Source organism: Pecten maximus, chromosome 3 (assembly GCF_902652985.1).
Source record: "Pecten maximus chromosome 3, xPecMax1.1, whole genome shotgun sequence".
Classification (NCBI taxonomy): Eukaryota; Metazoa; Mollusca; class Bivalvia; order Pectinida; family Pectinidae; genus Pecten; species Pecten maximus.
Window position 1 is genome coordinate 43,028,013 of NC_047017.1, and position 17,174 is coordinate 43,045,186.

Below are 17,174 nucleotides of genomic sequence, written 5' to 3' on the forward strand. Positions count from 1 at the left end.
TATATTTAGGACAGTTACTTGTGTATATTTAGGACAGTTACTTGTGTATATATTTAGGACAGTTACTTGTGTATATTTAGGACAGTTACTTGTGTATATTTAGGCAGTTACTTGTGTATATTTAGTACAGTTACTTGTGGATATTTAGGACAGTTACTTGTGGATATTTAGGACAGTTACTTGTGTATATTTAGGACAGTAATTTGTGTATATTTAGGACAGTGTTGTTTTAACAAGTGATAGCTGCATTATATTCTATATATATCGGATCTAGTTGGCAGTGTCCTCTTGATCATTTCTTGTGGGAAATTGCAATACCAAATTGTGATAAGCAGTTGATCGGTAAATGAACTCTTAGCACTTTGATTTGATTTGACATAAGACAGTCTCATGGTATCGACATCAGGTAGTTTACATGGTCTCTGCCTGTAACTTGTGGGACTGACAAGTTACTGTTAATCATATCTTATAAGTTTTATCAGGGACTTAGAATAGAATTCTTTCTACACCCCTGGCTTTATTAACTGCAACATGTAAAGTTTTATAGAAAACCATGCTCTTCATGTTAAAACTGGTGTGTGTGTATTAATTTCTATAAAGATAATGTACTGTGTATCCATTGAATAAAAGATTTTATATCCCAGCAATCAGTCTGTATTTTCAGATAAGAACGGTGTATTCCAGACAGAATATAGACCAAGGCAAACAGCTGATGTTCACCAGCAGTTCTGTCCTCTACTCGTCATAATTATGTATACAAGGTTTCACAATATCTCACCACTGTCATATTTCTGTCGTTATAGAGACAAACATATCATGTTTTACTAGATCCTGAAATGTATTGATGTTACAGCACATTATAATACCAAAAAACAGAGAACTTGAAGACAGTACATGATTTTGTTTATTGATCTAGCATGGTAACTAACTTCTTAATTTTACAAACAAGAAGGTTATCACCATGTATTTACAATGCTTCATACAATCAATATATAGGATGTTTTAATCACATAATTGGTCAATCTAGGATAATTGTTATTATAATCCTAAAGACTATGCCTGTATCCTTCCACACCAACACATACAGAGACAATACCAGGTAGTATGGTTAAAGTATTTAGAGTCCTACCATGGCCCTTCAGTCTACAGTTCTTCAAGTGTTTAACATTTGGGTCTTTATATACTATAACTCAACATCTTACACTTAACCCCCCTTCCTCTATTCCTCTAATTTTAAGTAATACCTAACATTCTTACCTACAAACAATAGAGAAAATTTTTGTAATTTTTTCAATTTCTGATTTCTCAGGTTTTCTATAAATAGTAACAGTGACCTTGACCTAAAATCTCTGAACTTGTCCGAGATATTATGGTCCATTGTGTGAAGTTTGACCATAATCCCTCAAGGAATAAAGCCCCTAAAGCACTGACAAACTTGGCATTATATACACGAGGATGTACGTGTACAAGATGGACCGAGAGGAAACCTATAGTACCCCAGTACCACCGATAGGACTTATAAGGATGTAGTGTTAATCCTATAACCACACAAAATAAAGTGACAGAGCCAAGGTTCTTTACCCAAAAGTCATTCACGATATAATTATAAGAGGATGTGACACCTAAAGATTGAACTTTGAATTCTCACCAAACTGCCAAAGAAATTGTATTGATAACTTCAAACTATAATTATAATAAATCAATATTTTACATTAAGTTTTACATATATTTCATATACATCGGTATCAAATATTCAAATGAGGTTTACTTGTACTGCAAATGCACAATGTATGCATTACATGTCAATTGGATTAACAAACATAACAAATTTTACACTTCTCTCTCCTTATACATGTATAACCTTCTACTCTCATTATATAACTGGATTTTCAAATTAAGTCCAATATGTCTTCATTCACACTTTACAGAGTTTGTTTGGTCAATACTCGTCATAATAACCTACTATACCTCTAATACTATTATTTCAATATGTAGCAGGATATAATCTGTTAAATGTATTCCTTGTTTTAATCTGTCTTCAGCAACTTTCATAGGTAATACTATTTTTTTTAATGTTACATCAATCATTCCTCTATTAAATGTTTCAAATCACACAGAGTTGACACCCCTTAACTTTCTACACAATCACACAGAGTTGTCACCCCTCAACTTTCTACACATTATCAACAGTTGTGTTAGCACAATCAACAACTTGTGTGTCAAAAGTATTTCTATGTATAAATTTCAAGACTGTATATTCCAGAGAACAACATTAAATATTACATGTCAAAAATGGCATACTGGTAGGTGTGTAAGCTACCCAACTACCAAAGGAGTAAGTAGTGTACACATCTGTCACACAAGAATATAGAGCAATTTGAATTCAATCTATTATGTGATATACATCAACATATACATGTATAACCAAACACTTATCTATAAAAGAGTGATATTTCTTATTAAGTATATCTTATATGCAAATAGGAGATAAAAGTAAAAACTTTTCTTACATATCATAACAATATCAATTTGAAGCTTAAATATTTTAACCAATCAGTAATATGCCTATGGTTATTGGTACGGTGGATGCTAGTCTATAGAGTACAGAGTAGTCTTAAGTAGGGGTAGGATTTCTTTGTATTTCCAGATGATTTCAACAACCATGATAAAATCTGTCAAATTCAATTACAGTGTACTTAAAATTCATTTAGAAAAGATTTAAAAACACAACAACATTAAAAAGCCGCTAAAAAGTCAATAACATGAAGCCATAACTATCGAGGTAGTGACTTTCAGCCTTAGTATGAAAACGACCTGAATTTCCTGAAAACATCAAATATATTTACTATTCTTAGTCTATGAAACAAGATCTAGACAACCAGAGGGATCTTAGTGCACACCATTGAATGATCTTTATTGGTCCTATATCAGACTCATCTCTCAATTTTTCCTCTTTATATTCTGATAACAGGTGACACCTAAATGTGAAGTTTGAAACAAATCCTTTCAGTTCATTTAAAAAAAATAGCGATGATAATCTTCAGTTCCCAAAATTGTTTTTCTAATCAAAAATCTAAATTAAATTGGCACAACAAGGGACCAAGAAGAACCAACACATGAAGATTAAGAAATATCCCTCAAGTACTGTTCAAGAAATAGCGATAACAAGGATTATTTACGGACAGATGGACCACCGATGCAGGGCGATTTGAATAGCCCCAATCTGATGATGGTGAGTACATAACGGCTTAAGACAGGGCAGCTCATTTTAGGCCTTATTCAACAGAGTTATCAATGAACGCTACATTTAAACATTTTTTAAAACTTAACAATATTATGTCAACATCACTTTCATTTAGCACAGTCCCTATAGATACATTACTGATGGGATTCTTATTCTGTTAAGATCAATGATTGTAAATGATGCAATCTCACCGACGGGTGATATGAGACGATTTATCACACTTCTATCAATTATTCTGTAGACCACACTCCCTATAAATAACCCAGGTGTGGGTTTATATATTCTGTAGACCACACTCCCTATAAATAACCCAGGTGTGGGTTTATATATTCTGTAGACCACACTTCCTATAAATAACCCAGGTGTGGGTTTATATATTCTGTAGACCACGTGCACACTTCCTATAAATAACCCAGGTGTGGGTTTATATATTCTGTAGACCACGTGCACACTTCCTATAAATAACCCAGGTGTGGGTTTATATATTCTGTAGACCACACTTCCTATAAATAACCCAGGTGTGGGTTTATATATTCTGTAGACCACGTGCACACTTCCTATAAATAACCCAGGTGTGGGTTTATATATTCTGTAGACCACGTGCACACTTCCTATAAATAACCCAGGTGTGGGTTTATGTGTTCTGTAGATCATACTCCCTATAAATAGGTGTGGGTTTATATATTCTGTAGACCATACTCCCTATAAATAACCCAGGTGTGGGTTTATATATTCTGTAGACCATACTCCCTATAAATAACCCAGGTGTGGGTTTATATATTCTGTAGATCATACTCCCTATAAATAACCCAGGTGTGGGTTTATATATTCTGTAGACCATACTCCCTATAAATAACCCAGGTGTGGGTTTATATATTCTGTAGACCATACTCCCTATAAATAACCCAGGTGTGGGTTTATATATTCTGTAGACCATACTCCCTATAAATAACCCAGGTGTGGGTTTATATGTTCTGTAGACCACACTCCCTATAAATAACTCAGGTGTGGGTTTATATATTCTGCAGATCACACTCCATAAAGCTAGGCGTGTTGACCTCACTAGTATTATATAATGCCCTAGAGTGAGGTGTTCATGTTCCAGTGAAACACCCATAACTATACATTTTGGATTATTTCAACTTTGATATACTGTTAATTGTATAATTTTTGGTTAAAACATCTGGATGTTTAATATATGTATGATTTAAAAAGTATATATATATACATGCTTAAAAGAGTCAGCATCAAGGGTAAACTCAATATTTATTCAATTTCTCTTACAGATCTAGCTGTCATTGATAATCATTTCTAAAACATAAAAGTTTAAAATGATCAGAATTATTACTTACAGTAAAAGGACTGATGTCATAACTAAAAGATTTACCTGTCAGGATAGTAGCTCTAACTAAAAGGTATACCTGTCAGGATAGTAACTCTAACTAAAAGATTTACCTGTCAGGATAACACCTCTAACTAAAAGGTATACCTGTCAGGATAGTAACTCTAACTAAAAGGTATACCTGTCAGGATAGTAGCTCTAACTAAAAGGTATACCTGTCAGGATAGTAACTCTAACTAAAAGGTATACCTGTCAGGATAGTAACTCTAACTAAAAGATTTACCTGTCAGGATAACACCTCTAACTAAAAGGTATACCTGTCAGGATAGTAGCTCTAACTAAAAGGTATACCTGTCAGGATAGTAGCTCTAACTAAAAGGTATACCTGTCAGGATAGTAGCTCTAACTAAAAGGTTTACCTGTCAGGATAACACCTCTAACTAAAAGGTATACCTGTCAGGATAGTAGCTCTAACTAAAAGGTATACCTGTCAGGATAACACCTCTAACTAAAAGGTATACCTGTCAGGATAGTACCTCTAACTAAAAGGTTTACCCGTCGGGATAGTAACTCTAACTAAAAGGTATACCTGTCAGGATAGTAGCTCTAACTAAAAGGTTTACCTGTCAGGATAGTAGCTCTAACTAAAAGGTATACCTGTCAGGATAACACCTCTAACTAAAAGGTATACCTGTCAGGATAGTAGCTCTAACTAAAAGGTATACCTGTCGGGATAGTAGCTCTAACTAAAAGGTATACCCGTCGGGATAGTAGCTCTAACTAAAAGGTATACCTGTCGGGATAGTAGCTCTTACTAAAAGGTATACCTGTCAGGATAGTAACTCTAACTAAAAGGTATACCTGTCAGGATAGTAACTCTAACTAAAAGGTATACCCGTCGGGATAGTAACTCTAACTAAAAGGTATACCCATCGGGATAGTAACTCTAACTAAAAGGTATACCCGTCGGGATAGTAACTCTAACTAAAAGGTATACCCGTCGGGATAGTAGCTCTAACTAAAAGGTATACCCGTCGGGATAGGAGCTCTAACTAAAAGGTATACCCGTCGGGATAGTAACTCTAACTAAAAGGTATACCCGTCGGGATAGTAGCTCTAACTAAAAGGTATACCCGTCAGGATAGTAGCTCTAACTAAAAGGTATACCCGTCGGGATAGTAACTCTAACTAAAAGGTATACCCGTCGGGATAGTAGCTCTAACTAAAAGGTATACCCGTCGGGATAGTAACTCTAACTAAAAGGTTTACCTGTCAGGATAGTAGCTCTAACTAATAGTGCAATACAGCTATAACTATGATAGGACCAGAGTTATAACTATAATAGGACCAGAGTTATAACTATGATAGGACCAGAGTTATAACTATGATAGGACCAGAGTTATAACTATAATAGGACCAGAATTATAACTATAATAGGACCAGAGTTATAACTATAATAGGACCAGAGTTATAACTATGATAGGACCAGAGTTATAACTATGATAGGACCAGAATTATAACTATGATAGGACCAGAATTATAACTATGATAGGACCAGAATTATAACTATGATAGGACCAGAGTTATAACTATAATAGGACCAGAGTTATAACTATAATAGGACCAGAAATAACTATGATAGGACCAGAAATAACTATGATAGGACCAGAAATAACTATGATAGGACCAGAGTTATAACTATAATAGGACCAGAGTTATAACTATAATAGGACCAGAGTTATAACTATAATAGGACAAGAGTTATAACTATAATAGGACCAGAGTTATAACTATGATAGGACCAGAGTTATAACTATAATAGGACCAGAGTTATAACTATAATAGGACCAGAGTTATAACTATAATAGGACCAGAGTTATAACTATAATAGGACCAGAGTTATAACTATAATAGGACCAGAGTTATAACTATAATAGGACCAGAGTTATAACTATGATAGGACCAGAGTTATAACTATAATAGGACCAGAGTTATAACTATGATAGGACCAGAGTTATAACTATGATAGGACCAGAGTTATAACTATAATAGGACCAGAGTTATTATAATAATATACTGAGTGTCAACATCATCTGTTATCTTTTTGCCAACTTTGGTCTGCAGAAAGTGTGAGAAAATGTTTTCTTTTAATAGATGCAGAAGAATTATGTTTTAGTAATGTTTTATAAAACTGACAAACAATGACAGAGCCAGGTTCAAAAAGTATGTAATCTACACATTCTACATATTTTTGATGATGAATATGTACATTATTTCCAAACTAAGCTGATATTTAATGTGTTAAAAAATGTGCAAATGACATTTTCTACCTCCATAAAGTTAAATTCTAAATAGCTACAATTGTATGTACATACAATTTTGTTAGATGACACACATTATACAATCTAAAATATCAAAAATACAACTATCACATATGTTCGTAAAATCACAGAATACCACACATACAACAGGCCTAATGCAGACCACTTAGTAACGTCTTTACACTTACTTTTCACATCAAATCAGCAAAATTGTTACACTGATCTAAAACGTACCGAGTTACACCATACTTCACATGTAAAGTCATTATCAGAGAATTCGAAGCCGTTAAATTAAACTCATATATCAATCCAATAAAAACAGATATCTTCAATGCTTAAATGTAAAACAGCTGACATTGGGTCACAAGGTCCTTCACATTTACTTCTTAAATTGTAGCACATAAAATTTCTGATAATAAAAGTAATTTTTAATATTTTGGAGACTGCCCTCACTTATAAACAATGCAAGCTGTGATCATGAATGACTAATGGAATTTCTGCTGTATGGATGTAAATCATTTATTTAGAAACAAACTTGTCTTGGTCCATGCCAAAAATCTCACATCGCACATAGCAGATGTATAAATCAATCTGTAAAAAGCAGTCTCATATTCACGTAACTTTCATACGTTGTCATATAATGTACATGTGACGATGAAAGTGGATCATGTACCGCGGTATATTTCTGATCTCAATATTGATTCTGTTTCTTTTCTTACTAAGACAGGGATAGTAAGAGACTGGGTAGATTTTGTGGAGGAATAGTGACCCTACAATAGGTCTCGCTTATTTACCTATTTTTCCTACACTACAATAGGTCTCACTTATTTACCTATTTTTCCTACACTACAATAGGTCTCACTTATTTACCTATTTTTCCTACACTACAATAGGTCTCACTTATTTACCTATTTTTCCTACACTACAATAGGTCTCGCTTATTTACCAGTTTTTCCTACAGATTCCTGGAGTGTATCATTCCATCTTTCCTACCTGGTATATCTAATCTTACTCTTTTATATAGTCTAATCAACACAACTTTCTCTGTTCATATCCAATTATATTCCATCCAGAAAAAGTGTTTGCTTGTTGTTAACTGACTTAAATTTACATAACATATTTAGCTGAAAAGCATATATCTTGTTTTCAAAGTTTTTGAATAAAACATATGATATCAAATTACTTCCTTTAATAAAATTGACTCAATAGGGAAAAGCAGACCTGGAACAAAGAAGACTTGATTGCTGTGGTCATATCATACACATTGCCTTTTAGAATTAGGGATGATAGCAATTAATTCTCAGTTTCAACAAAACTGCTGTTTACTTGATTTTACAGTTTGTAATTCGCAATCAATTTTAACAAGTCCAATTACGTATACTGTTAGCTTGATTTCAGAGTTTGTAATTCATTCTCATGATAAGATGAAATTACTCATTTCATTGGTCAGTAAAACTGAAGGCCCAGGCATAATTATACTCACAAAAATGTCATTCATCACATACTCATTAACTTTTGACCTCAATACAGATGCAACTGCTATTCCTTGTAGGAGCACCATTAAAGGAAAGCATTAATAGGAAAGCATGATTTTTTTCTATGTCACTGTAAATTTAATGCCTCACAGCTATCTGATAATTCCGGTGGCTCAGCTAATGATTTTAAGTATCTAATACCTGCACATATGCCACACTCCGAGCTACTCAGAAAAGTTATCGACAGCTACAATATCAAACAACAACTTGACCTGCAATAACATGTGTTCACATATTGTTTGTAAATTTAATCTTAAGAACATAATCTGTTGCTTTTAAAATGACAAGTTGTATTGGGGGAATTAAAAAAAAAAATCAAACTAGCAACAACATAAAACTACCCCTCCTATTTCATGGTTCTAAAATGTCCTCAATGAAATTTGTCCCTTAATATGAAGAAGATATCTTCCATTGCAAGATGTTGACCACATACATGTAGGAACTGTTTTCAAACAACACTTATACCTCAGGACTTTGTTATACAATGTATTATAAAAAGTTGACAAATATTTGTTTAATCTCAAAAATCCGACAGATTTGGGATAACTGAAGCAACAAACCACAGTGATGTTCAAACTATAGAGACTATCATTACTACACAACTACATTGTACATAAAATGTGACAAAATTCTTGAGCCTGCTTAAACAAAATACTACAACTCTAGTACAATAAAGTCTTCCTACAACGTAACCATATAGGTTTTAAGAGTTTTGACAAAATGTGTAACATATGCATATTGGTCATAAATAATATGGCCAACCTTGTAGTAGAATTTAAGGATGTTCATTTTCGCAATGATCTGTTACCCTGCACAACACTAAGAATCGTACACCACTACCTTAGTAGCTCTGAAGTATCATCCATCCACTGCTTCCTGTTAATAAGCATGTAATAAGAACGACCAAAGTTACATCACGTAAATAGGTCACTGAAGGATTTGATTGACATGTTACATAACCAGTATGTTCAATCACTCCTGTACGGCTGTAGTAAATACATGTCATCTGTGTTACAGGAGCACCTCTCCTTTGAACACTGACAAAGATAAATTTACAGGTAAGGTAACTATTACACATGTACACTGATCTTTGTCATAAAAAATCTAATGGTTACAATATGAACAACATTGATCAAACAGTTCATTAGAGTTTGTGAACACACATCTCTGATCGGCCTTGATCACATGATCCAAATTTATTTGACCGTGTGACCTGAAAGCAGTGGATGGCACCATCAACTGGCCATGCCAGCAGATCCTTTAAAATGAAATGCCACTTAGTTCGGGGTCACATGACCCTATGGATGTCAGTGAGGTCATGTGCTCCAGGTAGTTTCAAAGCTCATACAACTGGAGGCATGGCTGTGGGCCAGCGACACCTTACTACCATGGTAGGAAAACTTCTCAAAGTAGGGAAGAGCCTCTGGCATCTCCTCGTCAATGCTCTCCAGAGGGTGACCTCCATTGGCCAGGTTGAAGGCCCCAAACTGGAACTCCCCTGGCCCCCCATGCTTGTTTGGCGGAGTCAGGCTCACAGACTCTCCAGTGAAGACATCATCAAAATAGCGCGTGTCAGTCTCGGAGGTCACCTGAGGCTTGAAGGGCGGTGGAATCTGACAGAGAGGAGGACATACACATTAGAGAGAGGCAGCTTTACAATGTCTACAGTACAGGTTTAGGCCCAAGGACCCTTCTATACCAACTATATAGTACCAATCGTAAGGCCCCCAGCATGTGCAGTAAAACACCAGGTCTGGGGCAACAATTAGTAAAGAGTTAGGTACGAGGACAAAACCAGTACTGAGAAAAACGAAAGGAGAATGACTAGCAGGCAAACAATTCTGTTTTAACTTGGGACCAGAATAAAGGATTAATCATTTGTTAAAATCCCAAAGAAAAACATATTATAACTGTACTATTGGGAAGGCTATTGATGTCAAACATATACATCTATATCATTATTATTATGAAAAGAATCTTTTTAATATATTGTTAGTTTTGTTCCATGTAGGTAAGTGTATGTATTATAACACCACACAGAGTTAATTTTAAAGACCACAGGATATATGTAACACAAACCCTGGCAATGTCACACAATAACTAATAATTATTCTAGACAACAGGATAGTATATTACACAGAAGTTGATGTTACTAGACCACAGGGTAGAGTAACACAGGAGTTGATGTTACTAGACCACAGGGCAGTGTAACACAGGAGTTGATGTTACTAGACCACAGGGCAGTGTTATACAGGAGTTGATGTTACTAGACCACAGGGTAGTGTAACACAGGAGTTGATGTTACTAGACCACAGGGTATAGTAACACAGGAGTTGATGTCACTAGACCACAGGGCAGTGTAACACAGGAGTTGATGTTACTAGACCACAGGGTAGAGTAACACAGGAGTTGATGTTACTAGACCACAGGGCAGTGTTATACAGGAGTTGATGTTACTAGACCACAGGGCAGAGTACAGGAGTTGATGTTACTAGACCACAGGGTAGAGTAACACAGGAGTTGATGTTACTAGACCACAGGGCAGTGTAACACAGGAGTTGATGTTACTAGACCACAGGGTAGTGTAACACAGGAGTTGATGTTACTAGACCACAGGGCAGTGTTATACAGGAGTTGATGTTACTAGACCACAGGGCAGTGTTATACAGGAGTTGATGTTACTAGACCACAGGGCAGTGTAATACAGGAGTTGATGTTACTAGACCACAGGGCAGTGTTATACAGGAGTTGATGTTACTAGACCACAGGGCAGAGTACAGGAGTTGATGTTACTAGACCACAGGGTAGTGTAACACAGGAGTTGATGTTACTAGACCACAGGGCAGTGTAATACAGGAGTTGATGTTACTAAACCACAGGGCAGTGTAATACAGGAGTTGATGTTACTAGACCACAGGGTAGAGTAACACAGGAGTTGATGTTACTAGACCACAGGGCAGTGTAACACAGGAGTTGATGTTACTAGACCACAGGGCAGGGTAACACAGGAGTTGATGTTACTAGACCACAGGGTAGTGCAATACAGGAGTTGATGTTACTAGACCACAGGGTAGTGTAATACAGGAGTTGATGTTACTAGACCACAGGGTAGAGTAACACAGGAGTTGATGTTACTAGACCACAGGGTAGAGTAACACAGGAGTTGATGTTACTAGACCACAGGGTAATGTAACACAGGAGTTGATGTTACTAGACCACAGGGTATAGTAACACAGGAGTTGATGTTACTAGACCACAGGGCAGTGTAACACAGGAGTTGATGTTACTAGACCACAGGGCAGTGTAACACAGGAGTTGATGTTACTAGACCACAGGGTAGAGTAACACAGGAGTTGATGTTACTAGACCACAGGGCAGTGTTATACAGGAGTTGATGTTACTAGACCACAGGGCAGTGTAATACAGGAGTTGATGTTACTAGACCACAGGGTAATGTAATACAGGAGTTGATGTTACTAGACCACAGGGCAGTGTTATACAGGAGTTGATGTTACTAGACCACAGGGCAGAGTACAGGAGTTGATGTTACTAGATCACAGGGTAGTGTAACACAGGAGTTGATGTTACTAGACCACAGGGTAATGTAACACAGGAGTTGATGTTACTAGACCACAGGGTAGAGTAACACAGGAGTTGATGTTACTAGACCACAGGGCAGTGTAACACAGGAGTTGATGTTACTAGACCACAGGGCAGTGTAACACAGGAGATGATGTTACTAGACCACAGGACAGTGTAATACAGGAGTTGTTGTTACTAGACCACAGGGTAGTGTAATACAGGAGTTATGTTACTAGACCACAGGGCAGTGTTATACAGGAGTTGATGTTACTAGACCACAGGGCAGTGTTATACAGGAGTTATGTTACTAGACCACAGGGCAGTGTTATACAGGAGTTGATGTTACTAGACCACAGGGCAGTGTAACACATGAGTTGATTTTACTAGACCACAGGGTAGTGTAACACAGGAGTTGATGTTACTAGACCACAGGGTAGAGTAACACAGGAGTTGATGTTACTAGACCACAGGGCAGTGTAACACAGGAGTTGATGTTACTAGACCACAGGATAGTGTAATACAGGAGTTGATGTTACTAGACCACAGGGTAGTGTAATACAGGAGTTGATGTTACTAGACCACAGGGCAGTGTTATACAGGAGTTGATGTTACTAGACCACAGGGTAGAGTAACACAGGAGTTGATGTTACTAGACCACAGGGCAGTGTAATACAGGAGTTGATGTTACTAGACCACAGGGTAGAGTAACACAGGAGTTGATGTTACTAGTCACAGGGTAATGTAACACAGGAGTTGATGTTACTAGACCACAGGGTAGTGTAACACAGGAGTTGATGTTACTAGACCACAGGGCAGTGTAACACAGGAGTTGATGTTACTAGACCACAGGGCAGTGTAATACAGGAGTTGATGTTACTAGACCACAGGGTAGTGTAATACAGGAGTTGATGTTACTAGACCACAGGGTAGAGTAACACAGGAGTTGATGTCACTAGACCACAGGGCAGTGTAATACAGGAGTTGATGTTACTAGACCACAGGGTAGAGTAACACAGGAGTTGATGTTACTAGACCACAGGGTATTGTAATACAGGAGTTGATGTTACTAGACCACAGGGCAGGGTAACACAGGAGTTGATGTTACTACACCACAGGGTAGAGTACAGGAGTTGATGTTACTAGACCACAGGGCAGTGTAATACAGGAGATGATGTTACTAGACCACAGGACAGTGTAATACAGGAGTTGATGTTACTAGACCACAGGGCAGTGTAATACAGGAGTTGATGTTACTAGACCACAGGGCAGTGTAATACAGGAGTTGATGTTACTAGACCACACGGTAGAGTAACACAGGAGTTGATGTTACTAGACCACAGGGTAGAGTACAGGAGTTGATGTTACTAGACCACAGGGCAGTGTAACACAGGAGTTGATGTTACTAGACCACAGGGTAGTGTTATACAGGAGTTGATGTTACTAGACCACAGGGTAGTGTAATACAGGAGTTGATGTTACTAGACCACAGGGCAGTGTAATACAGGAGTTGATGTTACTAGACCACAGGGTAGTGTAACACAGGAGTTGATGTTACTAGACCACAGGGTAGAGTAACACAGGAGTTGATGTTACTAGGCCACAGGGCAGTGTTATACAGGAGTTGATGTTACTAGACCACAGGGCAGAGTACAGGAGTTGATGTTACTAGATCACAGGGTATAGTGTAATACAGGAGTTGATGTTACTAGACCATATTAAGTGGTATAACAGTATAACACAGGCCAAAGGACATATCAGTTTAACACAAAGGTTAATAGTCGTACAAACCAAAACAGCAGTGTAATATACCACAGGGAAATGATTAGACAGTGATGGAACTGTAAGACAGATATATACTGTTAGTTATAAACTATCATTAGACAGTGATCATCAAACAGGGATAATTTTTAAAAAGGACAACTTCAAAATTTGAAAAAGTACCATTGCAATCTATAAAAGGATATCCAAATGATTAAGAAGAAAAATGCATTACTGGAAGCAATGTTGACAAAATTACCAATTTGGCTGTTAAAATTCACAGTTTTGATGAAAACTAAATCTTTTATATCCATATGATCAGGATATATATGGTTTGCTTTACTGAGGAAGTGAAAATGTTTGATATGAATATGATTTCTAAAATATATCACAAGAGTGGAACCCGATACTGATAAAAAAACCCATTGATTCCTGCACATTGTATATGTACATAATAAGTTAATCTGCCATTGACAACATAAATCTTAGAAAGGGGACACATGAAATATGGCAGCATTAAAAAGCAAGCATGGAAACTGAATAAATTGAAAATTTTATTTGTACCATGTACATGTACTGTATCAATGCATATTTGTTAGACTTCTACACACCTTTAGTAAGACCTCTATATGGGGTAGGAAATTCAAGTGGACAGATAGTACAATCTGACATTTTAGAATGTGTCAAACACCTTAATTTTAACATTAGGAGTTGGGATGTTTGAGTCTTATGTATGTGACCTTGACCTTGATATTAGGAGCTAGGATGTTTGAGTCTTATGTATGTGACCTTGACCTTGATATTAGGAGCTGGGATGTTTTAGTCTTATGTATGTGACCTTGACCTTAACATTAGGAGCTGGGATGTTTGAGTCTTATATATGTGACCTTGACATTAGGAGTTGGGATGTTTTGTCTTATGTATGTGACCTTGACCTTAACATTAGGAGATGGAACGTGAAGGTGGTGTAAAGCCTTGATAATGAGAGTAATGGAACCTTTGAGTGGTATCATGTGAAAACATTGTTCTGTAAAGATGAAATTGTCTGAATTTTCAATAAATGTTTTTGACTTTTGACAATCATCGGCCAAACAACATTACAAAGATTTTACATATGACTTTTATCACTTTATAGCTAGTATATAAGTATGATAATACATTCCATTATCTATAAAAAAAATATGTAGCTTAATATATCAATATATAAATAATTAGTTAATTTAAAAGTTACTCGATCAAAGCAAGACAAATAGAAAATACTGTAATATTTACAAGGTATGTCAAAATGGAAGTCATTTGCAGTAGCATTGAACTGTAAGATTTGCCATTTTATTGTGTAAAGACAGGAAACCTGTAGATATGTTGAACTGGTGAAGGTGTGGAGAAACTGGCTCTACAAAAAGTGGGAGAAAATATAAAAGGTACAAAATGTTTACAATGATGGTGTGGAAGGAGGAAGATGTGAAAGGAGAAAGAGGAGAGGAATGTGGAAAGGAGACAGCAGACACTGATAGGAAATGCAGAGAGTATTGAAGGATACATGGGTTTTCAGGGATGTTGTTAAAACAGGGTTACTGCTGTGTTTTTATCAGACAGATCTAGAGTGTAATTTATAACTGTATAACAGTTACTACATGAATACATTAAGTTACTGGACTAATCTACAGAATCTAATTACCAATTCAATTATTAAAAAAATTTCAATATCACTTATAATTATCATCCTCAAATAGCTTTAAATCTTTAATGACCCAAACCCTGACTGTTCTGTACAAATTGGAAACTTCTCTAAAAATCGGAAATAAATTTATAAAACAAAAACCTTATACAAAAGTATACTAACTAAAAAAAAAAAAAAAAAAAAAAAAAGTGCTAGTAAATTAAAATACGGGAATCATTTTGTCACTTGTCAGAATCTGAACTAATTTGACTTACAATTTTATTTGATCTTATTATTCATAGCATAAAGTACTCCAAAGTAAAACTTAATAACAACAAGAAAAAAATCAAATAAAAACCAAACCATGCAAACATGCAATAATTTATCTACAATTAAATTATTCTGAGAAAAAAAACCAAACCATGCCTTATACTGGTATGATAGAGCTAGGCTAGTGTCCCACTATGTCAGTATGCTGATCAAGTTCAAATTTAAACAAGCTCTCAAGAATTCATCAAATCTAGTCTATCAATGTAATTTTTCCAAAACGTACCAACTTTTGAAATTAAGTATTAGCATTAGAAAAAAAAAAAAAAAAAAAAACACACCCTTTATGTGATGTAGCTATGTTAAAGAGTAATTATAATGTACCTATACCAGCATATTAAGTTGGTTAAAATTGGAATTTCATCAGTTCTTTCTTTGATTCCATATTGTCAGTTAAATGTTCAATGTGATTTGAATTTCCTGCACAGGAACAAGGTATTACTATACCTAATATACACATGCCAGTTCATTTGGCATTTGAACATCTTCATGATTAGGGATCAGGAAATACTGGTATTCTGGCATGTCCAGAGTGATCAGTCAATATTTATTGTATATTTGGGTCCAGAAAAATAAAATGAAAATTTTACTTCTATAATCACTTGCTGTTTCTATACTTTATACATCTCGCCATGCAGTACTAGACCATATTCTATTCAGTATATCAAGGCAGTAGAACTCCTCCTCAACATTATGGCAGATAGGTAGAATCATTTAAGGTAATTAGAATCATTTAAGGTAATTATATGTCATTGCAGTCAAAAGCACAAATATCTTTAATGTTTTTCTCTGACAGAAGTAAGTGATCATGTAAAATATGATGCCCTATGCATAGGTTTGTTATAATTAAGAAAGAAAGAACACGTCGTACACTATACCTCATAGGATTTACGGTTGACCTCCCTATGTACACTACAGCTAAGACAAGGGGAGGTAAGTCCTCCACAACGATAACACAATAGGGTGATAATCTAACAAAACATCTCAGGACAAGGGGACGGCAGGCAATTCTACACAATGCCTCAGAGAATAATAAGTATAATCTAACACTACAGTTCAGGACTATAAAAGTAAACAGAAAGTCGTTTTGATGATGTCTATATATTTCTGAACTGATCTAGCATTGTATTGTCTACAGAAACCCAAGACTGAACATGCTATCATTCTGATCTATATGGAAGACTACAGGTTTCTCTATACATTATAATGGCTTCATTTCGGGGTGAGGAAGCACCTACAGGAAATACGTGTGGTTTGAAATTTGTACCAGGGATTATATATCATAAGCTCAAGTGACCTCCGAGCTGAAAGGGAGAAACATGATGATGGCACGGTACATATTGTTTATAATAATGCAATCCAATGGAACAAGCACATAATATGCATAATGTACATGGTTACAATA

The 17,174-nt window shown here is 35.8% G+C and overlaps 1 protein-coding gene across 3 annotated transcripts in view; it reads right to left on the bottom strand.

The window, feature by feature from the left end:
- LOC117324271 (RAC-beta serine/threonine-protein kinase-like) overlaps positions 1 to 17,174 on the bottom strand; it is a 57,836-nt gene that overhangs the window by 8,262 nt on the left and 32,400 nt on the right. Inside the window, exons 11-12 of one of the 3 annotated variants that reach the window (XR_004531948.1) lie at positions 7,778 to 10,055; positions 887 to 7,701 (exon numbers count right to left, since the gene is read on the bottom strand). The exons of 1 other annotated variant lie outside the window; for it this stretch is intronic. Coding sequence is in view for 1 of the 2 variants with exons in the window: in XM_033880053.1 (XP_033735944.1) it covers positions 9,759 to 10,055 (297 nt within the window). In the remaining variant the exon portion in view is untranslated. Of the gene's footprint in view, positions 1 to 886; positions 10,056 to 17,174 lie in introns of those variants that run through there. One more of the 3 variants, XM_033880053.1, reaches the window with a different exon arrangement.